The sequence below is a fragment of the Vespula vulgaris genome, chromosome 9 (assembly GCF_905475345.1).
Source record: "Vespula vulgaris chromosome 9, iyVesVulg1.1, whole genome shotgun sequence".
NCBI lineage: Eukaryota > Metazoa > Arthropoda > Insecta > Hymenoptera > Vespidae > Vespula > Vespula vulgaris.
Genome location: NC_066594.1, coordinates 1501529 through 1526390, shown reverse-complemented (window position 1 = coordinate 1526390; position 24862 = coordinate 1501529). Strand labels below are relative to the sequence as shown.

General features: G+C 31.0%; 3 protein-coding genes across 6 annotated transcripts in view; 2 read left to right on the top strand and 1 right to left on the bottom strand.

The window, feature by feature from the left end:
- LOC127066356 (cGMP-dependent protein kinase, isozyme 2 forms cD4/T1/T3A/T3B) overlaps positions 1-4707 on the top strand; it is a 47038-nt gene extending 42331 nt beyond the window's left edge. For all 4 annotated transcript variants that reach the window (XM_050999974.1, XM_050999977.1, XM_050999975.1 and 1 more), the window contains 8 exons: positions 1219-1438; positions 1533-1596; positions 1704-1876; positions 2036-2182; positions 2543-2989; positions 3355-3654; positions 3730-3792; positions 3894-4707. In XM_050999974.1, coding sequence (XP_050855931.1) covers positions 1219-1438; positions 1533-1596; positions 1704-1876; positions 2036-2182; positions 2543-2989; positions 3355-3654; positions 3730-3792; positions 3894-4059 — 1580 coding nt within the window. In that variant the 3' untranslated portion in view covers positions 4060-4707. The remainder of the gene's footprint in view (positions 1-1218; positions 1439-1532; positions 1597-1703; positions 1877-2035; positions 2183-2542; positions 2990-3354; positions 3655-3729; positions 3793-3893) is intronic.
- Positions 4708-5309: 602 nt separating this feature from the next.
- Positions 5310-11465, top strand: LOC127066355 (serine/threonine-protein phosphatase 6 regulatory ankyrin repeat subunit A-like). Its single transcript, XM_050999973.1, has 17 exons — positions 5310-5437; positions 5524-5726; positions 6082-6206; positions 6284-6544; positions 6626-6818; positions 6906-7095; positions 7172-7418; positions 7553-7667; positions 7729-8045; positions 8120-8312; positions 8371-8535; positions 8644-9002; positions 9097-9251; positions 9377-9655; positions 9743-9984; positions 10088-10217; positions 10331-11465. Exons 2-17 carry the CDS (start codon positions 5700-5702, stop codon positions 10441-10443), a joined length of 3111 nt encoding a protein of 1036 aa, XP_050855930.1. The 5' UTR covers positions 5310-5437; positions 5524-5699; the 3' UTR covers positions 10444-11465.
- Positions 11466-12219: 754 nt separating this feature from the next.
- LOC127066357 (facilitated trehalose transporter Tret1-like) lies at positions 12220-19720 on the bottom strand. The gene is made up of 6 exons (XM_050999978.1): positions 19012-19720; positions 17312-17401; positions 14528-14875; positions 14272-14429; positions 13739-14191; positions 12220-13644 (listed from the first exon to the last, which is right to left on the bottom strand). Exons 2-6 carry the CDS (start codon positions 17363-17365, stop codon positions 13032-13034), a joined length of 1626 nt encoding a protein of 541 aa, XP_050855935.1. The 5' UTR covers positions 17366-17401; positions 19012-19720; the 3' UTR covers positions 12220-13031.
- Between the last annotated feature and the right edge of the window lie 5142 nt (positions 19721-24862).

The window sequence follows — 24862 nt, the reverse complement described above, 5'->3', positions numbered from 1 at the left end:
AATGTATCTATAATTACTGAAAGGATTTGATTGAAAAAGTATTTCATTCAATATAGAATAATTTTCTAAGATTTTCAAATATGTATTCGCTATATCGAACCTCCTTTTATTATATTATGATTTATCAATATCATCATTAAAAAATTACAGATAATTATCGATTCTGTTACGATACTAGTCTTCTCTGAAAAAATTTCTTTTTTTCTTTCTCTCTTTTTTTTATCAACGATAGCTATAAAACGTATAATGTAAATATTAACGATTAAACGAGACCGAAGATATCTTTTGATATATTTTGTATTTAATAATAGTACAAATTAGTTAATCGTTCGCTTAATGGCTCGCATTTCATCACATATAATACGATGAATTTCCGTTATACATACATATATATATATATATGGTTAGTATATATATATATATATATATAGTTAGTACCTGAGCAGAAAGTCAGTCAGGTTACCGGATGCGTTCTTGAATGAGCCTATTGTTAATTACAAAGATTGCCCCTGAAAGATATGATTGCTCATTTTTCCGGTGTTAAGTGTATTAAAACAAAAAGAAAAATTAAATAAAAAAGTAAAATACAAAAAAATAAATTATCGCTTTTTAGCGTGAAAATTTATACGCGAGTTCAATTAAAAAAAAAAGAGAGAGAGAGAGAGAGAGAGAGAGAGAGATAAACAAAAAACTTACGAACGTTTAGCATTACTTAGCCTTTCGCTTTAATCAAAATTAATAAACTATTCTCAATGATATCTCGAACGATATACGGGAAATTCCAAGGCATACGATCGTCAAAATAAATTTAGTACATTCAATTTGAAATGCCACTGGACGTTCGACTTTTACTTTAAAAGTTGTTAGACTCGCATGCAGATTGAAAAGAAATCAACGAATTCCTTTCGTATCTTAGGTTATTTCTTTTCTTTTCTGTTTTTTTTTGTTTCTTCTTTTTTTTTTTTATTATTCTTCCTAGATTTTTCTTATCAATTATTTTCTTTACCTTTTATCACAACGTTAAAGATTTTATAAGAACGACGATAACAATTAATTTCTCTCGTTCTTATTTATACCAGGTACATAATTATTCTCTATAGATCATATCAATTGAAAAAAAGAAAAAAAAACAAAAAGAGAGAGAGAGAGAGAAATTATATTCGCAAAAATCTTTACGTCCTATAATGACGAAGTGTCTTGTTATTTTTTCTTTTACAGAGGGTAAAGTTGAAGTATCGAGGGACGGCAAGTACCTAAGTAATTTGACGCCAGGCAAGGTTCTTGGTGAATTAGCAATCCTTTACAATTGCAAAAGGACAGCAACGATAACTGCTGCAGTTGATTGTAGACTATGGGCCATAGATCGACAAAGTTTTCAAACTATTATGATGAGGACAGGCCTCACAAAACAAGCAGAATATACCGACTTCTTAAAGAGGTAAATAAAATAAGAACTTACGTTTTCTACCTTCTCTTTCTTTTTTTTTTATTATTATTATTATTATTATTATTTCTTTATTTCTTTCTTTCAGTGTACCTATTTTCAAGAATTTACCTGACGAAGCTTTAACAAAAATTACTGACGTTTTAGAAGAAGTAAGTACTTTCTATGAATAATTTATGTTGAAGGTTTTGAAAGAATTCGATTATTAATTTTATTTCTTCTTTTATTTTCTTTATTATTATTTTCTTTTTTTGTGTAGACTACCTATAACAATGGTGATTATATAGTTAGACAAGGTGCCAGGGGTGATACTTTCTTTATTATTAGTAAAGGACAAGTACGTGTTACTATGAAGCAAAAGGATTCGATAGAAGATAAATTTATTAGAACATTACGCCGTGGTGATTTCTTCGGTGAAAAAGCTTTGCAAGGGTAAACACATCTGATCGATTTTTTTTGTTTATGTTTATTAAATAACGTACACACACACACAATATATATATATATATATATATATATATATATATATACACATACAATCTTCATAATCTTGAACACTTCCTAAACACGTGTTTCGATATATATATACAGTGACGACCTGAGGACTGCTAACATCATCGCAAACGATGTCGATGGTGTCACTTGTTTAGTCATAGATCGTGAAACTTTCAATCAATTAATCTCTCCTTTGGACGAGATACGGAAGAAATACGAAGATGAACTCGTGGAACGACGAAGGTCAGTGTCGACAATTTTCATCCTACGTTTTTATTTATATTCCTTAAAAAAATATATATATAAAAAGAAAATGAAAAGAAACAGAAGAAGAAGAAAAAAATCCATCGATTTTTATCGTTTAATTGCGACTTTGATGATAATGCTGTTGTAATTGTTATTTCACGCTTGCGTTTTGGATAGGAAAATAAAACGTACGAGGAATAGTAGTAAGTGTCAAATGTATTTTTAAACTCGAGATTAATAGATACATTAAAGGCTAATCTTTTACTACGATAATACGATAATAATGTAAATAATATATCGATTATATATATGTATATATTTACATATATAATATTTAATTTATATGCAATTATTTAGATTGGATGAGGAGTTCCGACACGTTCAATTGCACCATCTACGACGGATCGCTACCCTCGGTGTTGGTGGCTTTGGCCGTGTCGAATTAGTTCAAATTGGTGATGACAGTTCTCAAGCATTTGCGTTAAAACAGATGAAAAAGGCACAGATAGTCGAAACGAGGCAGCAACAACATATAATGTCGGAAAAACGTATCATGAATGAAACTAATTGTGACTTTATCGTCAAGTTATACAAAACGTTCAAAGACGACAAGTATTTGTATATGTTAATGGAGGTATGTCTAGGAGGAGAACTATGGACTGTTCTCAGAGACAGAGGACATTTCGATGATCCCACTACAAGATTTTACACTGCTTGTGTCGTCGAAGCTTTCGATTATTTACATTCACGAAATATCATTTATCGTGATCTCAAGCCGGAGAATCTTCTATTGGATAACGAAGGGTAAATATATGTATATATACATACATATGTGTATATATATATATGTATGTATGTATGTATGTATGCTATACATTTATCGGTCATAGATTGCTCTCTCTTCTCCTAAGTATCTCACGTCGTCCAGTGAAAGTCAAATGGTAAAGGTGTCATGACTTATAGACATGATGAACATAAAATAAAGTATATCCGTGGGAGACCTATAATAATAAATTATCGTTAAAGTACTTTCACTGAACTCTTACGTTATATACATACGTACATTGTATCCTCGCGTGACTCTAACTATTAATTATCATTGAATAGAAAAACTTTGAATCGTATCGTAATAATTATTTCGTTCCTTTTTTTTTTTCTTCTCCTTAAAGTTACGTTAAAGTCGTGGACTTTGGATTTGCCAAGAGATTGGATCATGGAAAAAAGACATGGACATTCTGCGGTACGCCGGAATATGTCGCACCGGAAGTTATTCTCAATAGAGGCCACGACATAAGCGCCGACTATTGGTCCCTCGGCGTCCTTATGTTTGAACTTCTCACTGGAGCGCCGCCATTCACTGGTTCTGATCCAATGAAAACATATAACATTATTTTAAAAGGCATCGATACCATCGACTTTCCGAAGATCATAACACGTAACGCTTCTGTCTTGATTAAAAAACTTTGCAGGTAATCGTCGATAACCGTTCGTTGCATATAAATAAGAATTCAACGATCAATCGAAATATTTGTTATACTTTGCAGGGACAATCCGGCGGAAAGGCTTGGCCATCAGAAAGGAGGCATTAGCGAAATACAAAAGCACAAGTAATGAAATATCTTTTGAAAGAAAATTCTATGTCAACGTTACGTTAAAAAATCGTTCTTCTAATTTTGTATCTCCTTCGTTTCATCGTTATATTTTTTAGATGGTTCGACGGCTTCAATTGGGAAGGCCTACGACTACGTACACTAGATCCACCAATAAGACCTCGTATACGTGCTCCTATCGATACTTCTAATTTCGACGAATACCCACCAGACAACGATCCAGCGCCTCCAGACGATCTATCCGGTTGGGACGCTGATTTTTAATTTAACGTTATAAAGACGAATGAGAAGAGAGGAAAAAAAACTAAAAAAAAAAAGATATGTTCAAATTTTTGACAAGAGTATTTCGTAATACATTAAGCCATATTAACGGGATTTATAACGATAATCTGGAATGTATTAGGAATCGTTTGACGTCCGTGGATGACGACAGGAATCACTATGATCGTTCTATAGTTAACACTATTAAACGAGAAGAAAAAAAACGATAACATCTGCATTTATTCTTCATAAATTTTCGTCTATCTTTTGCACGGACAAATGATTCTTATCGAATTACATTAGACTTTAATTCTTATGATTTTAATTTAGTTCAATTTCAGATTCAATCAAATTCATATTAATGAATTCTTTAACGATTTTATAAAAAAGAAAAAAAAAAGAAAAAATAAAAAAAACTGAATATTTTTTCTGATCGACTTGTAAACAAATTTTATCAAAAAAAAAAAAAAAGAAAAAAAGAAAAAAAAATATTTATAAATAGTAAGTTCATACGCATTGCAATGTAATAACGCGCACCTAGATAACAAAATAATTACCAATGTAAATTCATCCGATCGTACAAGTTGTATGTACATACCATCTTATAGAACTTAAAACTAGTATAACAATAACAACATTATTATAAAAGAATACACTGTGCTGTTGATTTTTAATCGGATCTTAAATAGATAACATTCTATTATCCAAAGTTTCTTTGTTTTGCGCAATAAAATTCCTTCAAGTTCATCTAGATATGTATGATATTAAATTTGTTCAATTATTAATATTATTATTATTATTATTTTTTTTTTAATTTTATCAACAAAAAAGCATAGAATTTTTAAAGATATCGAAAATATTTAGTAACCAAGTATTTATCGATTTTACTTAAAATTTATGTACAAAAGTTCAGAAGTTTGTTGATTGTTAAAAAATGGAAAAAAAAAGAATATATATATATAGTTTATTGTCTTCATATTGTTTGAAAGCTTATCCTTTAAATTATAGAAAATAAATTTGCATGTTTTTTGTATGATACGTCATACGAAGAAGGTCGTTGCAAATACTGTAAAAGCGTTATAAAAAAAAAAAAAAGAAAAATACTATCTAAGAAAGTAGTACAAGAGGAGTACTCCTCATCCTTTCACTGCCTGTGATGTCTCTTATGATTATTTATACAGATAATTACTCAGCAAGTAACATAGATTTCTTACAAATGTGTTATAAATTAGAGGAATAAATATAAGAAGAAACAGATATCAAATATATATTTGTTATTGGTTTTTCTAATTTAAAAATACATTTCAAACGGTGATACCTTGCTGTTAGAGGACGTTTATTATAAATATATCGATTTATTCCATTAGAAGTATTTACAGAGGTAAGAGGTAATATAAGAAAATATATTCAATTAAGCTGATAAAAGATCGATAAAATATTCTTTACGTAAATTTTTATTTCTTGCAGAAAACGATTTAAAAAAAAAAACAAATTGACATGTCTATATTCAAAGCATACATGTATAATATTTAAGTATGCACGGACGTTAGTATGACTCACAGGATAATGTCATTTGTCTACGATGCAGCGACTATGATTTTATAAGCGTTCTAGTATCGGTATAAACTCAAAAAGGATTAAACATGAACGTGCATGATTTACGTGACGGGGTAAATTCTATTTTTTGTTAAATTTAACACAATCTAGTACGATACATTTTCATGTCTTAATATTACACGCATTCTTTATAGGTTAGGTTTATGTGTCATATATTAAATACATATTTCTTTCAAGTTTTTAACATTATCTATTATAGAATTAAATTATAGATATTTATATTTGTTCCGATATTTTAATATTAAGTTTTATTAGTTTCAGTTGTTTACTTTCAGGTCCTATATTTTGCCAATTAACCTCTCAACGTGAACGACATTTTAATAGAATTTTGATTTAATTTCAATTCATTTAATAAAATGCCATTATGAATAAGCATATAAATCACGCATATAATTTCTTTATTTATAGCCTCCATTATTGCAAGCAATATTTCACGGAGATGTAGAAGAGGTACGTGCATTATTATCAAGACAAGAGGACATTAATTGGTTAGATCTTGAACAACGTTCTCTTCTCCATGCAGCAGCATATACGTACGTATCATTTCCAATATCTGTTTTATTCATTGAACCTTTCCAAAACATGATATAATTTGTAAATGTTTTTATAGAGGAGATGAAAATATTGTAGAAACTTTATTATTAAATGGTGCATCAGTCAATATTAAGGATAAAAAATGGTTAACACCATTACATAGAGCTTGCTGTTCAAGCAAGCCTTCCGTAGTAAATGTACTGTTAAGGTATAAAGCAGATGTAAACAATAGAGATCGAAGTTGGCAAACACCTCTACATGTTGCAGCTGCAAATAATGCTGTAGAATGTGTAGAACTTATGATTCCTTATGTGTTAAATATAAACGTAACAGACAGGTTTGTATTGCTTATAAAATTTTACAACTAATTGTACATCTATAGGAATAATTTATTTAATACTTCTGCACTCATTTGTAGGGGTGGAAGAACAAGCCTACATCATGCTGCGTATAATGGTCATTTAGAAATGGTAGAATGTTTGACTCAAGCTTGTTGCGTAGTAAACGCAGCTGATAAAAAAGACAGAAGAGCTTTGCATTTTGCAGCATATATGGGTTATGAGAAAATCGTTAAATTACTAATTGAAAAGGGAGCTGATGTAGACGTTAAAGTAATGAATAATTCAATTACATTTCATTATTCAAAAGTATCTGAATATTTTTATTAGAATTATTATCTTTTTTTTTCATGTGTTAAGGATCGCGATTTATATACTCCATTACACGCAGCTGCTGCATCTGGTAACGTTGAATGCATGCATGCTTTAATCAAAGGTGGTGCAGATATAGAATCCAAAAATGTATATGGCAATACACCTTTGCATATTGCTTGTTTGAATGGACATGTAGATGCAGTTTCAGAACTCATTGTCAGTGGTGTTAATATTGGTATGTAATTATATTACATTCGTGTTCATTTCGCTCGTGTACCATATTACTAATTTATACTATTCTGTTAATTTAGAAACTATAAATTATCAAGGTCAAACACCTCTTCATATTGCTGCTGCTAGTACACATGGTGTTCACTGCTTGGAAATGTTACTTCATGCAGGATTAAGAATAAATGTTCAGTCTGCAGATGGACGCACACCATTACACATGACTGCAATTCATGGAAGATTTACTCGTTCGAAAAGTTTACTAGATGCAGGTGCTTTGCCTGATATAAATGACAAAAATGGAAATACTGCCTTACACATTGCTGCTTGGTACGAAAAAAGATTTTTCTTCAAAATTTTCCTAAATTAATTTTTTATTGATAATTGTACTTACTAATATTTAACTTCTATACTTATATATATATATTTTTTCTTAATCTAATTATATGAAATTATAAACAAAGGTTTGGTCACGAGTGCTTAACCACAACATTACTTGAATATGGAGCATCACCTGCAGCTCGTAACACGACTCATCGTACTCCTCTACATCTCAGTTGTTTAGCGGGTCACATAGAAGTGAGTCTTTATTTGATTAGACAATGTAATTAAATTATACTTTACCCTATCTTCATAACAGGTTTGCAGAAAATTATTGCAAGTTGATAGTCAACTTATAGACTCAAAGGATTTAGGAGGTAGAACACCACTGCATTTGGCAGCATTAAAGGGTTCTGTAGTTTGTCTGGACTTATTGTTATCTAGTGGAGCTAATTTTAGATTAACTGATAACGAAAATAAGTTAGCTTTACATTTAGCGGCTGGTCAAGGTCACTACTTTTGTGTTTTTACTTTGGTTGGATTTGGTAGTGATTCTAATGCTCAAGATTTGAATGGTGCTACACCTCTTCATTTAGCTGCAGCAGCAACAAATTGTTCGGCAAATTCTTGTGCACAGTTAGTAGTTTGTTTTATTTATCATTAAAAAATGTATATTCAGTTCTGTTTTATATATTTTTTTAATTCTATAGGTGTGTGCAATACTTATTAAAACATAGAGCAGATCCACAAGTAGGTGACAGACGTGGATTTACAGCTATACATTATGCAGTAACTGCTGGTAATCAATCAGCATTAGAATCATTGTTACAAGCTACACTACCAGGTTCAATTGCTCCCAAGAAGGAATCACAATTACCCTTACTTACGCCATTACATCTTGCGGTAAGATAAAAAAATACATCATTAAGTTTCAAGGAATACAAAATCATTTTTCATATAGGCATATCATGGTCACGGTGAAATATTAAGGTTATTATTACCTTTATTTCCAAATACTAATATCAAAGAAGGTACTGGTAAAACACCATTAGATTTAGCATCTTATAAAGGTCATGAAAAATGTGTTCAAATGTTATTAAATTGTGGTGCTTCAGTTTCAGTTGAAGTAAGTTATAATAATTTATTATACAGATATCTCTTCTTTGTACAATTCCTTTTAGATTATACTTCTCTTATGTAACTTGTATGCAATGTCGATTTATTTTATTCGAAGGATTCTATTACTAAACGTACACCAGTACACTGTGCAGCAGCTACAGGTCATATTAAATGTTTACAACTTTTATTGGAAAGAACAGAAGATATAAGTGTAATAAATCGTTACGATATAAAACGACGCACAGCTTTAACATTAGCTGTAGCTAATAGTAGAACAGAATGTGCAAGTTTACTTTTGAAATACAATGCAGATTGCAACTTACCCGATATGAATAAACATACGCCATTGTTTCGAGCAGTGGTCAATGCGAGAGATCATGAATTAGTAGATTTGTTGTTATCACATGGGGCACGTGTTGCTATTCAGGATACAAATGGGAAAACACCATTGCATTTAGCTGCTGCATGTGGAAGGTAAAAATATGTAAGCTTTTGATTAAAATTAAGATATCTAACATGTATTTTTCTTCCTTTTTTTCTTTTTGCTTATTATAATCTATATTGATAGATTGAAAGCTTTAGCTGCATTAATTAACGCTGATCCAGTGGCAGCGACGTTAAAAGACGATCAAGGTTGCATAGTACTTCATTGGGCTTGTTACAATGGAAATTCTAATTGTGTAGAATATCTCTTAGAACAAAATGTTATTGATTCTTTAGAGGGTATGCATTGTATTTCTTTGAAACAATAAATTATTGATAACGTGACATATATATATATATATATATATATATATATATATATATATATTTACACATATATATGAACATTGTTTTTATACTTTCAGGTAATCCTTTCTCTGCCGTTCACTGTGCCGCTTATCAAAATTCAGCGCATTGCTTGGATTTGTTGATAAATAAATTCGGTGGGCAGACAGTTGCAGCTTTGAGAGATGCTCAAGGTGGTCGACTTCCTTTACACGTTGCTACTAGTGCAGGATCGGTTGAATGTGCACGACTCATTTTAAGTTCTGTTGGACCTGAGTTGGCTGGGCTTGAAGATTTGGATCATTACGGTCGGACACCCCTTCTATGCGCTGCTGTTAATGGACAATGCAATGCAATCGGTAATTGTTTGTAAAGTAATAGAAAGAAAAAAAGAAAGAAAGTTGTTTAACAATTATTTGTGATAATAAAACTTATTGTAATAATAGAACTGTTACTCGAGTGGAAAGCGAATGTTCGTGCCGTTGATGCCAATAAGAATACAGCGTTGCACTTAGCTTGTCAAAGACGTCATTCCGCTGCTGCTTTACTTCTTTTAGACTGGATTGCTTCAATTAGTTGCTTAGAAAATACTCAACAATTGCAACAACAACGTGTAGCAGTAATTAATATGACTAACAAACAACAGAGAACACCCTTGCACTTGGCAGCAAGAAATGGTCTCGTAAGGGTAAGGATATAGGATTTATCGAAATTAATGATTTCATTGTAACATAGATTTTTATTCTTATAATATTAACAACGATAAATACATTGGGTTATTCCGTTTATAGGTAACAAGAAAATTACTCGAATTAGGAGCAAGTGTTATCGCTATAGACGCTGAGGGTCTTACGCCAGCACTTGCATGTGCTCCAAGTCCAGCGGTAGCTCGTTGTTTGGCTACTATACTTGCTGCTCATGGTAAATTTACAAATCTGAAAAGAAATTTAATATTAACGAAATATAACAAATCGACATCTTTCTTCTTTTTCTTTTTCTTTTTCTTTTTCTTATTTTTTATTTTTTATGTTTAGGTCAACATTGGGAAACAACTCAACATTCACCGTCTATACAACAAACGTCAGAAGTTTATTTGAATGGAAGAAGTGGAGATTCACAACACAGTTCAGATTCAGAATTCTACTGACAGCAGGTAACACGCTTAGACCATCAAGCGTATCAAGATATAAATGCTGGTTCTATTCATGGCGACATTGAAACTGCCAGACTACTTTGGGCAAGCTGTTGGCTTTTTTCAATTTTTGCATAATAACCCCTCTCCCAGTTGTTGAAAGTAGGCAATACCGATGTGATAGTTAGCCTCAAACAAAAAAATGATCATGACAATACCCGCATTTACCTTATTAAAACATTGAATTTACTCATTTCATACATAGTTGATAATAGTAAATATTGATAAATACAAATACTCTTTAATTTTTCGAGAGAAACACCAATGATTATGTCTTAAAATTCGGACGATAAAACTTTTGTTAATAAGAATAACAACAAGCATCAATAAGAATTAATTTATATGCGTTGTACAAACAATAATTCTAAAATATCCTACAAAAAACAACATTTTATACGAGCAAAACCAAGCAATTATATTGTCAAATGGTTTAAATAGTTCAAGAATTTTGAAACGGCTAGTTTAGGGTTAAGCTAATCACGTGCCAGATTTGGCTAATAAGAAAATATTTTTTAAAGTAGTTATTATATTTTCCTAATTTTTAGATAAAATTATTATCGATTGTCAAGTAAAAAAAAAAAAATATATGATAATTACTCTATATATATATATATATCTTATCAAACGTGTATATTTACAAGTGACATAAGGGCAGTGTTGTTGAGATTAACGGAAACATTGATAACGCATTAAAAAAAAAAAAAAAGAAGAAAACAACAAAGAAAGAAAAAGAATAAGATCTGTCAGAAATTGTAAAATAATAAGATTATTTCGTACATGTGTATGATCGCCTATACTTATCAAATTAGATCAAATAAAAAAATTTTTTTTGGTTTTTTGTTGAAAAAAACAAAAGTGAACTACACTGTCATAGAATGCAGTCAGAATGTACGATTCTACAAAATAGAGAAATCAAAGTTATTTTTATTATATCATTAAAAATATTTTTAATATATAATTTATTTATCTAGAGTATCCCAAAAGAAATGAAAAAAAAAACCTATTAAGTCTCGTTCTAATAATTTCAATGGTATATTTGCTGTGCCTTTAAGAAAAACTTTTTGAAACGATGATAAATTTATTTTTTCTTTAAAATCTCATAAAAATGTTTGTTACTAAAATAAATGAACAAAACACTCACTATGATAAATATCGACGGAATCTCAAAGACAATTTTTTATAACGCATTTGGTCCTATTGTAAATGTTTGTCTATTCATATTAATGGGACTATCTCATCAATGCAGACTACTATGTACATATATAATAGGACAATATGATATAGGAGTAAATATTCAGCTATTTTCTTAGTCATTTATAGTGAAGCTTAAACTGCCTAATAATGAATATCGGACCTTAAAATGTAATAGTTAGGTATGACAAATGCATGTTTATATTTAAGGAATTGAAGAGATGCTTCCAATAGTACTTCGTTTGATATCATGTTGTTTTTTTTTTTTGGCACTGATTTTAATCAACACGTAGAATACCTTTTATCGATAGTGTATTAAACAAAGTAATTAAATAGAATATCAATTAGATCTTCTTATCATTATCATCACTCGTACTTATACTTCTTTTTATATTGTGCATTTAAAAAGATTCAAGTAATATTAGAAATGTAAGTAGTGTATAACGATGTCATATGAGAATTTTATTTGATTTACGTATTTATATTGTATATATTTCAATGGCGTGGTCGCTTAACTAGGAAATTACATATATTGTAATTATTGATTCTGATAAATAAAAAACAAAAATGAAAAAGTGAATGAGTTTACGATAAAGAAATGTTCGATTTCTTAAACACCGTCTTTTAAGTGATCTGTAAATAATCAAACGAGGAAAAGGGAAAAAAAACAAGATCATTTTTGTCGATATAACATACTTTATATTTATTATAAACTAGTTTCTAATACTTGTTACTTTTGTACGATATAAATTCCGCTATTATACTTAGTTATGTACATCGATAATTATACCACATTAACACCGATATGTATATATGTGTATGTGTGTGTAATTATTACATATATATAATTATTATATTTTATATATTTATATATATACATATATCAGTGTTAATTATAGTATAATTATAATTTGATTTTATTTAATAATATAATATAATTAATCGAAAGTTATAAAAAAAGGAAAGAAAAGATATCTAACGTTGAACCGCGAATCATAATCTTTCTCCTCTCTATCTATTACTATTATTACACATAAATATATACAAAGAAACAACGATCTTACAAATTTTCATAAATTCTAATGTACTTACACATGACATAAACAAAAAAAAACAACAAATAACACGGAACATTCTCATTAAGCTGATAAAATATTTACAGCAATGTATGTTTATACGTGTTTACGCGCGTGTGTTGTGTATCTGTACTATAGATACACATATACCTCTTATATACAAAATATTTTGGAAAATTTCTATTCTTGGCAGTAGTAATCTTTACTTTAACTAACGAGCTTCTCTCATTCCAAGCTTGTATACGTAATCGTATTGGCTTTTTACTCGATAATTATTCAAATATAAACGTGATCCAACGCAATGGCGTTAGTCGTCACGTGATGATCCTTTTTCTGATTTTCATCGTCCTTAGATTCCTTAGAAACGTTATCGTAACCTATGTCGAAACAAAAGTTATCATAAGTGTAATGATTCCCGGTATGATTAGAATCTTTTTCCTCGGATATCGACGTGAATCTTTGAAGTATAATGTTCTTAGGTTGCGTGTGAACGAAAATACTCGAAAGTCCTCTCGAACCATTGATATTTGAATTGATCTTCGAAATGGCCTTCGAATTATTCGTAAACTTGTTCTCGATGTCGTCCAAGCTTTGACCTCGAGTCTCCGGTAATAGGATAATGGAAAAGAGTGCTCCCAATAAGCCTGCCGTTGTGAAAATCCACATCGTGTTCTCTATGCCGGCGTTTACGCTTACCTCGGGATATAATTTAATAGCAACGAAAGTTAAAATTTGTGCTATACTGGTAGTGATACCTCCTAAGAGTCCTCTAAACCTAAGGGGATATAATTCCGAGGTCATAACCCAAGGTAACGTTAAGAAGCCGATCATAGACAACGCAACGTGACATCCCATACAAATCAAAGAGACCCAAGATGGCAATTGGAACCTGAAATTAAATATTCGCATTTTATTCAATATTTTCATCTTCGAGTTTTCTCTGTCGATCTATAGAAAAATATGAATAATTGATTTATTCGTACCTGAAAGCTAAGGCAATGCTCATAGCTGATATAGCCATACCAAAACCGCTGGTGAAAGCTAACGCTTTTCTACCGACGTTAATCGCCAAAATTGCACCTACTATGGAAGCAAATAGTCTGATAACACCGATACCAACACTCGCGGCGTATTCGTTCACGCTAACACCAATATCTTCGAGAACGTTTACAGCATAAAACAACATTATATAAATTCCGGAAAGTTGTTGTAGAGCAAAGAAAAGGAGAAGTATGACGAATGGTTTCCAAACATTCGGCATGTAGAAAGCTTTAAGAAGGCTTTCTCTTTCTCCCATCCTTTTTGCGTTGGAATTGCAAAGTTCTTGAAACTCAGTGTCCGTGCTTAGACCTGGACCACGAAGCCACAACAAAGATTCTTTAGCTTCTTCCATTCGTCCTCTGGCTGCGAGCCAAGCTGGTGTCTCGCGTAACATTCTATAAAATAAATTTTATCCCTTTACAAATTTTCCCTTATTGTACGATATGAATGGATATTAAAAAAATCAAAGGCTTACCTCGTCAATGCCAAAGACAATATAGCTGGACCTATACTGATCGCAGCAGATTTTTGCCACGTTGTCAAGGAACCTAACGTGTACACCATTAACACTCCCAACGAAGTCAAGATAGGTCCACAATTTGCTAACCATGCTCGCTGATGTTGAGCTGCGGTCTGATGAAATCGTATAAAATTGGTAAAAATGATTGGACGATATAAACGATATAATAATCGATTGTTTTAGTTTTCTCTCTCTATTTTTTTTTACTTACCTCGCTGACGTATAAATACAATGCATTTGCCATGCCCGTGCCGATTCCACTGATGAATCTTCCAACGTACAACATTGGAACATTTTTGGCGAACGCGATCAAAAGCCATCCTGTTGCATGTGGTAAAGTTGCCAATGCTATAGCCGATCTTCTTCCAAAACATTCGGAACAAAAACCCGCGACTAATGCACCAACTGGATTCGAAACTGCACCGAGCGATGCGATCCAAGATGTTTCTGATTGATCAGCGAATTTTGACTCCAATAATTTCGGTATTAGAATCGCACTGAAACCTTGAGACAATCCCACTGATATCTGTCCCGAGTGTGCGGCCAATCCAGCGAGAATCTGTAATAACTCGTAGAAATGTAGTTATACGAGAAAAGAAAAAAAAAAGAAAGAGAAATGAAAATAACGATAAAACGTACGATAATAGAAAATTTTGTAAGTACGATTCGATTGGAATTTATGAAATATTAAACATCGAAATTAATAAGAACGAATTGTCATTCGTCTTACTTCGTTTTGAACAAAACGAATGCGTTTAATATGATAAATCATGAATATTTTTTTTTTGCTTCAAATTCGATGTAATCGAATTTAAATTTCATACGTATAGTTTTAATTAATGTATATCGAATTTTTTATAACAAGGTTGATAATTATTACTATTTTGTTATAAAAGGCAGAGAGAGAGAGAGAGAGACGACGAAAAATACAATATTATTATAGTATATTTAATATAATATATAATAAACAATATAATAAACAATATTATTAATATTAATTTATAGTAATTTCGTTAATAAAAATCATTCGTTTTTTCTTTTTTTATTCAGCATTATATTAATTTCGATATGAACTATTGATAATATATCGTAATATTTTAACGTTGTTTTTTCTTTTTCCTTTCTTTTTCTCTTTTTATTCAGATATATCTTATATCACGAATATGAGAGAACAATCTAGAATAATCTATTTCATCGCGACACGTGAGAACAAAGGACACACTTCTTAGAAAGGAATCCTCCTCGCTGGTACCTCCACCTTGTCGAAGGCATCATTTTTCTTTTGCATTTTCTTTCTTGCCGGGTGAGGAGGCTTGCGTACTCTAATGACCCAATGAACTCTATCAGTTTCGAAAAAGGTCTTTGAATGTACCTTTTTCTAATCTGATCAGTTCAACGGATAGGAGTCGGACTAAGAGAGGTACCAAATTAAATCTCGCGAGGAATTCGATCGATAAATCATTTTTTTCGAGCTAACGATACGTGCGTTTCAAATCAAAAAAAAAGAAAAGAAAAGAAGAAAAAAAGAAAGAAAGAAAAATGGAGAAAGACAAAATCATTTCTACTTTTAGTCGTTCGATCATAAAAAATGTTCCGAGCTACTTCCGTAATGTTCAAACAATTAAGATATCACATCTAGGCGAGTCGCACGTGTTCGGAAATTCGAAGGAACTTCCGTGAACGTGTGCCGAAATAATAATGCTCCATTGTTTTTTTTCCTCATTTTTTATTATTATCGCTCGCTTTTTTACATGTTGATGCGATCAGATACGAAAAAAAAAAAAAAAAGAAAAAAGGATTTAAAGCAAAGTATGTAAGTACATACACGAATGGATTTTTAATTGATTCCTAATTCTTTCCTTTTTCTCTATTTCTTCTTTTCTTCTTTTTCTTTTCGTTTCTTCTTTTTTTTTTTAATTTTTTTATTTTTCTTTTTTTTTTGTAATAGTTATCGGGAATTCGATGTCGTCGCGATGATGGAGAGAGAAAGAGTTGAGGTATGACGGATACAGTAGCCATTTTAAAAAAGTGTAGATAAAAATCTAGCGATACACGGAGGAATTGAAATGATTCAATGATTAGAGAAGGTCAGATCGATCGTCTTCATAAATTTTAAAAACGTATTTGCGAAAGCATCTTTCCATCATCATCATCATCATCATCATCATCATCATCATATCATGATCGTTGTCGTCGAATCTCCTTCGCGAAAGAATAAGTGAACGGACATCCGTGCGCTGCTCTCGCAACGATTATACGATTGGATCGCGATCCTTTGCTTTGCGTTGCTTTGTTATCTCATTGTGCAACAACGAGTGCAAGAGCAAACGTGGTATTTCTTTCTCTTTTCTTTTTTCTTTATTAATGATAATAACCTTTTTCTTTTAACTTAGAAATGTCCATCTTGTGATAACTTCCTCGTTCGTCATGCATTCTATGCACATATGTTATATATATATATATATATATATATATATATATATATATATATATTTATAATACATATATATGTATTATATATATTATATAGATATATATATATACTCTTTGAAAAATATAATACAATGTATCTAATCATCATAATGGAACGTTAAATCAAACGCGTCAAAGAATTCTCGGCACGCGTATTTTCATTTCCGTATAAAGATCATCTAACGACAAATAATTTCGAATTTTTTAAATTCTATCGAAACTATCGTAATAAATGAAAAAGAACGATGAAAGAAAAAAATAAGAACGACGATCTTAGATCAAGAATTAAAATCGTACAGTATTTTTCATCCTTTTTCATCTTACGTAATATTTCTCGCGGATGATGGAATTATCATCTTATGTTTCTCTCATAACGCTTATCGAACAATCATTTGAATGATCATTAGATTATAAACGAACTTAAGTACTTCGTGGATGATAATGCTTAAAAAAAAAAAAAGAGAGAAAAACAAAAAAAAAGGAATACAAAGAATCGATTACATTATATAATTAAGATCCTTACACCTTTCTTGTCTTCTGAGTAAATAAGCTTCCACCAGATCTTCGGTTGAATCATCGTTACGCCCAAAACTTGTCGAGCGCAAAATATTTGCTGAAATGCAAAAGAGATTTGCAAGGTTACGATTGCGTTCGTTGATATTTAAATTTCGAAAAGAAAAAAGGAAGAAAGAAAGAAAGAAGGAAAGAAAAAAACAACATCGATTCCTTTCGAAATTTTATTATTAACGCACATATAGTGCTCCGCTTCGGCGAGATGTTGTTGTTGTAGTTTTTTCTTTTGGTATTTCTTTTTAACTTCATTTTTTTTCCTTTTTTCTCTCCTTTCATTATACAAAGCTATGATGAATCACGTTATTAACGAGTCAATCCAGCTATATCTCATTAGATGTAACTGGGCGTTGCTCTAAATCTTTTTATGTAACCCTTTTTTTTCCTTAATCTCTTTAATCTTTTTTTTTTGTCGATCGACAAACGCCTATCTTTTACGTTTAAAAGAAAGATCCTTTCTTTTTCTTTTTTTTATATGAGAGAAAGAGAGAGAGAGAGAGAAAGAGAGAGAGATAAATCCGTCTTTGATAACTTTTATACAATACTTTAAAAAATCACATCAAACTCGATGAAACGAACTTAAATAATCGTACGTATTTCAAACGGATAATATCCCGATAGGACATTATCAACGTCGGCGGATTATAATAAAGAGCACTGATAGAATCCTGCATATTGTAAATTACCAACGTGGCGTGCTATGAGACAATTACAGAGTTTCCGTAGATCCGGACGAAGAAAATCCCAGTACGATGCCAGTACACGTATTCCCACTTTTAAATTCGCTGGCAAACGCGAAAGATTTTTCATAAAGCGTACGAATGATAGAAATAAAAAGAATAAAAAGAAGGAAGAGAAGAAGAAGAAGAAGAAGAAGAAACAAAAGAAAAAAAAATTTTTTCACAATTTACTTGATTGTTATCCTGTGATACATATCTTTCCTCTTCAATTCGTTGGAAACAAAAAGGAAGAAAGAAAAAAAAAAGGAGAAGAAAAGAAAAAGAAAATAGTTCAACGTTGATTCTCCACTCTCTCTATTCTCTATCTCGTCCTCATTTCTCAATTCATTTCTCAATTGTTATTATCAAATGTCTTTATAGCGAAACAACAAGAACAACAATCGCGAAATTCGCTCTCTTCGGATCAGAAATTCTCGTTGCAATCGAGAATTGCGATAGCAATCAAACTCTCGATCGTAAAAATTTCAACGGCGCAACCTTGTGCCAACGTAATACTACATTTCCCTTCGTTCCTGTTTTTCCAGAAAAATGCCAATACGTTTAGCCATTCTGATATATAGATTAAGAAAGATCTAACAAGAAGTACTTATTCGTTAACTTATTTATTTACGTTCTGCGTTTAAGTTCGTGAGCTTTTGAACAACGACGTGTCTATTTCGGTCGATTGAAATGAAAATTGGCAGTCGGCCGATTTTTCGAATGTCAAAACACATTTCCTTTTGACGATAGGAAGAAACGAAACGATAGAAAAAAAAAAGAGAAAGAGAAGATAGCATCGTTTTTCTTATAATACAAATCGATTTTTAAATTGGAATAGACAACCAGGAAGAAATAGAAAGGAAAGAAAAAGATAAAAAGAAAAAAGACAGTGATAGATATCATTAGTGTTATTTTATTTTTATTAGAATTTTACCTTAATCGATCAAAGATGTTCCTCTTCGTTGATTCGGAACGACAGGAGCAATAATAATGGAAAGTAATAATTTCTTGATCGGCGAATAAAACACATTTCACATTGTGGTATGTGACGGTGACGGCGCGAAATTCAACGGAATGATAAAAAAAAAGAAAAAAAAAAGAGAAAAACGAGAGAAAATTTCGATGCACCTCTTTGACGAATAAATATACCGCACTATTTCTCCGATCGAACGAAGTTTATGCTTAATGATGATATGTCCCACGATCAAAAGGTATTGCAATCGATTGTAATAAAGTTTTATGACAATGATAAAAGAGATCTATTTAGATCCTTCAAGTTCTTTTATTAATCAATTACGTATCAATTAAATTACACGTATTAATCAAACATTCGACATATATACATATACATATATAGTTATATATATATGTATATATGTACACACATTCGAGTATTCCAAAGCTACAAATTCGAATTAAAAACAATTGTTTTTATTTATTTTATATTTATTTGTTATTTCTTTATATTTTATTTCCTTTTTCCTTCTTATCTTTTCTTCTCAATGGTAATAGAACACGAAACAATAAAAAAGAAAGGAGATGTATAATTGATATTAACAATTGATAAAACGCAGGCGTGAGAAACACGTGTTACAAAATGTGAAGCTGTTTGAATCGAATTTAACCGGCACTTTTTCGCTCTCGAACAGCGACTGAGATGATTTTCGTTGGAGCCTTCGCATTTATAGCCCGTGCGCGATCACAAGCCTCTCGAAACGGCGCGCCGTCGACGTTCGAACAGTGCAACAACTTTATTCCTCATATATATGTGTGTGTGTGTATATATATATATATATATGCATTTGTAAATATCTTCTAGTAAAAACGGGATCTGCATTATAAATAGATATTGTCTATGTGTTATCGATAAAAATGGGAGAAAATAAAAAAATAAAAGAAAAAGAAAGAGAAAAGAAATGAAAGAAGAAAACAAACTCCAATTAATATATATACATATATTATACCGTACTATGCATAATATTGTATGATCAATGAAATTGTTATCGCATGGATGTACGGTGATAACTCTTAATCAGTATCTTTTAACATCGAACATTGAGGAAACAAAATAAAATAGAACGAAGGATCTATTTCCGTTCAAATGGAAAACAATCGTTTGTGTCCAGAAATAGTATCGATTATCGATCATTATAGCCATTGTTATATCTAAAAAAAAAAAAGAGAGAAAAAATTAAAAAATTAAAAAACATATATATATATATATCTGTCTCGGTAACTAATGTTTTTTTCTTTCTTCTTCTAGGTATTTTTTTCTTTTTTGTTGCACGGATGTCCAAGATTTTATCCGCCGACAGATCGGTCTACCGCAATTAAGCGATACGTAATTATTTTGATTTTGCGTCGCGGAGAATAATAATTTTTGCGGCTCTACACGATAATAAAGTCGAGTTAATCGCGAGCGATTCGGTAACGAAGACTTGACGATTAATCGTGTCGCGATCGGTAAATGGTGCCATTGTCTATATCGCACAAGAAAAGGCACGAACTCTTAGAGTCGCATTTATAACAATACGCCTTCTCGTATCACTCTTTTACCATGTATACATATATATATATATACATATATATATATATAACTATATATACATACTTATAGATACATAGATATATATCTAAGTAGAATATATCCCTGACCTGTGCCAATGCGAAAGGCGAGAGGCGAAAACATCGTCCAAGTCGGTGCGCTCTTACCATTAAAACTTGTACATACATACATATAAAACATACATACATACAAAACATACATATATGCATAATAGACACGTCTAAGTAAAGTACCTATCTTTCTTTTGCCCCTTTTTTTTTAATTTTGTTTCTTTTTCTCCTACTTCTTTTTTTTTAATTTTCTTTGGTTCTTTTCTTAAAAATTATTTTTCTTTCTTTCTTTCTTTCTTTCTTTCTTTCTTTCTTTCTTTCTCTCGTTCGTTCTTTTTGTTTCCTTTTTTCATTTTGCAACACATCATAATAACTCAGACATCGCAAAGATGATCGAGCATTTATTTGTTTTGTCTGTCGTTATCACCTGACACTCGTTTTCCTATTTATGGCTATAGTCGATCGAAATTATCTTATGCAATTACATGATGCATTTGTGATAGTTCAAACGTTACACGAAACACCATGTTTAAATACGCAAGTAAGTACACTTTCGTCCTGAGTATAGGATATATTTAGACTTACAAATAAGTACTTAGTCGGTTCGTCAGATCGATCTTGTTTCTCTTGAAACAATGACGAGTTAACTATCTTCAATAAAGAATATTATTTGTAACTATTTCAATCTGGTACGTTCGACGATAACATTTCTTATATCTATGCACGTATGTATAAAGATATTTTTGCATGACTTATCCCAATTACGATCGATGGTATCGTTCTTCCATCTTTGTCTTCTTTGTCGCAGACGGAAGTAGAAAAGATAGAAAGATAAATATAAATATCGTACGAACGTATAATTGTTATATTCTCGTCACCGGCTAACGAAAATTATCTTTTCGCATATATGTCTATTTACGATTGGGATCGTGATCTATTACGATGGAATCTAATCAAAGATAAAAGTAAATATAACGAGAACGTTCGTGAGCATGTTCGCAAACATACATATGCACATATTTAATACGTTTATAATTGAAAAGAAAAGAAACATAAAAATATAATCACAGGATCTTGGTGATTGTAGTCTCTTAATATATGCTTATACATAGATGCATAAGGGTACGTATACATATATAAATATATTATCGATATTTAAAAAAAAAAGATCAATGATAGATTAAAAATAAAAAGAGAGAGAGAAAGAAAGAATAAAATAATAATAATAATAATAATAATAATAATAATAATAATAATAATAATAACAACAACAACAATAACAACAGAAACGAGTTGTTACCAAGCATTGGTAGGTACATATAACTCGTCCCTGACCTGCAAGAATAGTCATTGATTCTTTACTATGTCATTTAAAATCATTCTTACATTCTCTTGAAGCATCGCTTTCCCTTCATCTTCTCGTTCTAAACTTTTTTATTTCTTCTTTTTTTCTCCATCTCTTACAAAAATCCACTTAGTAAATCGATAATATATACATATTATACATACATACATATATATATATATATATATATATATATATATATATATATATAAAACCAGAAAGAAAACGATGTTTCTCGTTTACTCAACTTCCGTCCTGAAAAATGTCAAGAGTGATTTTACGAGCAACGTTAATCACTTCGCTCCGGATAATATTTCGTGGCTGACTGGTTGCAACAATGAAAATTATTTTCTTTGAAAAACGAAAGAATGAGAATCTATTATCTAAAATTTATTACAACGATCGCGTACGAGACATCTCTGTGAACTCTTTTTTCAGACTATGATTGGTTAAAGGTCGAAATAAAGAAAGAATAAGAAGGAAATAAGAAAGAAAGAAGAGAGAGAGAGAGAGAGAGAGAGAGAGAGAGAGAAAGAGAGGGAGAAAAGTTTGATTTCTTTTATCTGCAATGTCGGACAATGACAGAGTCGCAAATATAATAAACATACAATTTCATATAGACCGAGTGTATATAAGAAATAAGTAAACAAGTACATCGGAACTGCATTCTATGCTTTAAAATAAATAAAGAAAAAAGAGAGAGAGAGAAAAAAAAACGAAAAAATAAAACGTTCATATCTCGTGTGAACGCTTTTTTAATTTTCTTTTTTCTTTCCCCCGACTTACAATTCGTTTTATGTCATAATTGTAAAATAATCTTTTCTATCCAAGAGAATTCAGAGAAATTATTTCAATAATCATCTCAAGTTTCAATAGACGTGTGATTCTTATCATCGCAATTGTCGAACACGTTGTACGAACAGGTCGGGCTTTGTACCGCATTTGAAAGCAGCCTTGATCGACAACACGTTGACGAAGTATTTCAACACTATCAATTGGAGTTTTATAAACTACGGACTTTAAATGTCGTCCTCCCTCACTATTCCCCTCGACCAACCGACAGATCGATCGATCCCTCCCCCACTCGTCTCTTGCCCTCCCCATAAGTTAAAATCAAGTGGATTCTGGTCCGGACAAACCGTGAATAACAAAGTATAACTCGAAAACAAGGTCACATCGGGCATACATTTTATATATGAACTGTTTTTTTCTTATCTTCTTTCTCTTTCTTTTCTTTTCTTTTTTTCTTTTTTTTTCTTTTATTGTGCGTAGAATCGACACCTGCCGTTGCTGTTACTTCCCATATGCAACCGGGCACATTCTTCGTATACGTATATTTTGTATGGGATTCGTGCGATTGAACAATAAGAGAATAAAAAGAAAAAAAATCGCGGCGCGTGAGATTAATACGAGAATAGTCATTTACAAAATTAGGCGCTATTTATTCATTGAATGATTATGTACCGATATGCAAAGTGCTTCGATCTTTCTTTAATACGACTATTTTCAAGTAATAGATAATTTATCTTTATTTGTTAAATCTTCGAGGACATTTAATTTATTTTGTTTTTCAAACTAATCAATAAAGAGACAAAAGCAACGTATAATCAACATTTTTGCTATAATAATCGCAATAACAGTTCTAAGAAAGTAAATTACGATAGTAATTCTAAAGAAAAAAATTCTTAATGAGTTTGACAAGTTTAACACGTATTTTCGAATAAATTAATTTAACGTAATTTAATGTGATACGTAATATATATATATATATATATATATATATATATATATATATATCGAAAAAAAAAAAATCGATTTATACGAAATATCTTAATTAAGAAAACGAAAGAGAGAAAGAAGAAAAAGAGAAAGAAAGAGAACTTATGACAATGCAATTCCTCCATTATTTATACTTTAATACTATTAACGTAACGTCTTAACGTAGTATCATTCCTTTTTAATATTTCTAACAGAAGTAAACGATGCATTTAAAAGTTATCGAACAAATTTTATTAATATTTCGCATAGAGTGAAAAAAAGAAAAGAAATATTATTCGCAAATTCTAATAATCTTTCTGCAGTAAAATTGATCGAAGAGCAACGAGGGATAAATAAAATAAAATAAAATAAAACAGAAAAAAAAAAGAAAAAGAATAAGAAGTCCTCGATAAATGATTTTTTAAGGACGTAGATTCGAAGTGAGCAAGGTCAACGTCGTCGGTACTTATTGTCTAGCAAAAGAACCTTAAGAATCGAGGAGGAATCGACTCTCATCGAAGGACGGTTATACGGGGCTAAGGACCGTCTCCTTCGTATTTTCCATAGCGAATGAAAGAAAGATGGTGGACGGCTTACTGACCTCGGCCACCGATCAGTTTAATGCCTTTGAGTCTCGTACCCATGTGTTCTCTTTCTCTTTCTCCTTCTTTCTTTCCTCTTTACTTTCCTTCTTTCTTTCTTTCTTTCTTTTTTTTTTTTATTCATCGTTTGCCTTCCGCCTCTCTTCCTCGTCACGGTGATCCGATTCAACAATGTAATTCACGCGTCGCCCACGCGCGACCCAAATCAACATTGTATGCTTTTGCTTTACGATATATAATTACAATATCGAGTGCAATTTTAATATTTTGATAATATATTAATATATATCCGGTCAATTCTTATTTCCCTACATTTATAATTATATTAGTTGTCAATAAATATTGTAATATCAATAGTGGTAAAATTAATAAGTTAGTAAAAAATGTATTAATATCAAATCATGTAATTGCGAAATTTGTAATATTATTATTAAATAATAAAAAAGGAAATATATGTATATATA

Excerpts from the sequence above, each read along its gene's own strand:
- LOC127066355 (XM_050999973.1), top strand. The coding sequence starts at position 5,700 with ATGAACGTGCATGATTTACGTGACGGG. Across the intron at positions 8,536-8,643 it reads GTGCTTCAGTTTCAGTTGAA|GATTCTATTACTAAACGTAC; the intron begins GTAAGTTATAAT and ends TTTTATTCGAAG. Across the intron at positions 9,656-9,742 it reads TGGACAATGCAATGCAATCG|AACTGTTACTCGAGTGGAAA; the intron begins GTAATTGTTTGT and ends TTGTAATAATAG.
- LOC127066357 (XM_050999978.1), bottom strand. The coding sequence starts at position 17,365 with ATGATTCAACCGAAGATCTGGTGGAAGCTTATTTACTCAGAAGACAAG. Across the intron at positions 14,192-14,271 it reads TTGTCTTTGGCATTGACGAG|AATGTTACGCGAGACACCAG; the intron begins GTAAGCCTTTGA and ends TTTATTTTATAG. Across the intron at positions 13,645-13,738 it reads AGCATTGCCTTAGCTTTCAG|GTTCCAATTGCCATCTTGGG; the intron begins GTACGAATAAAT and ends ATTTAATTTCAG.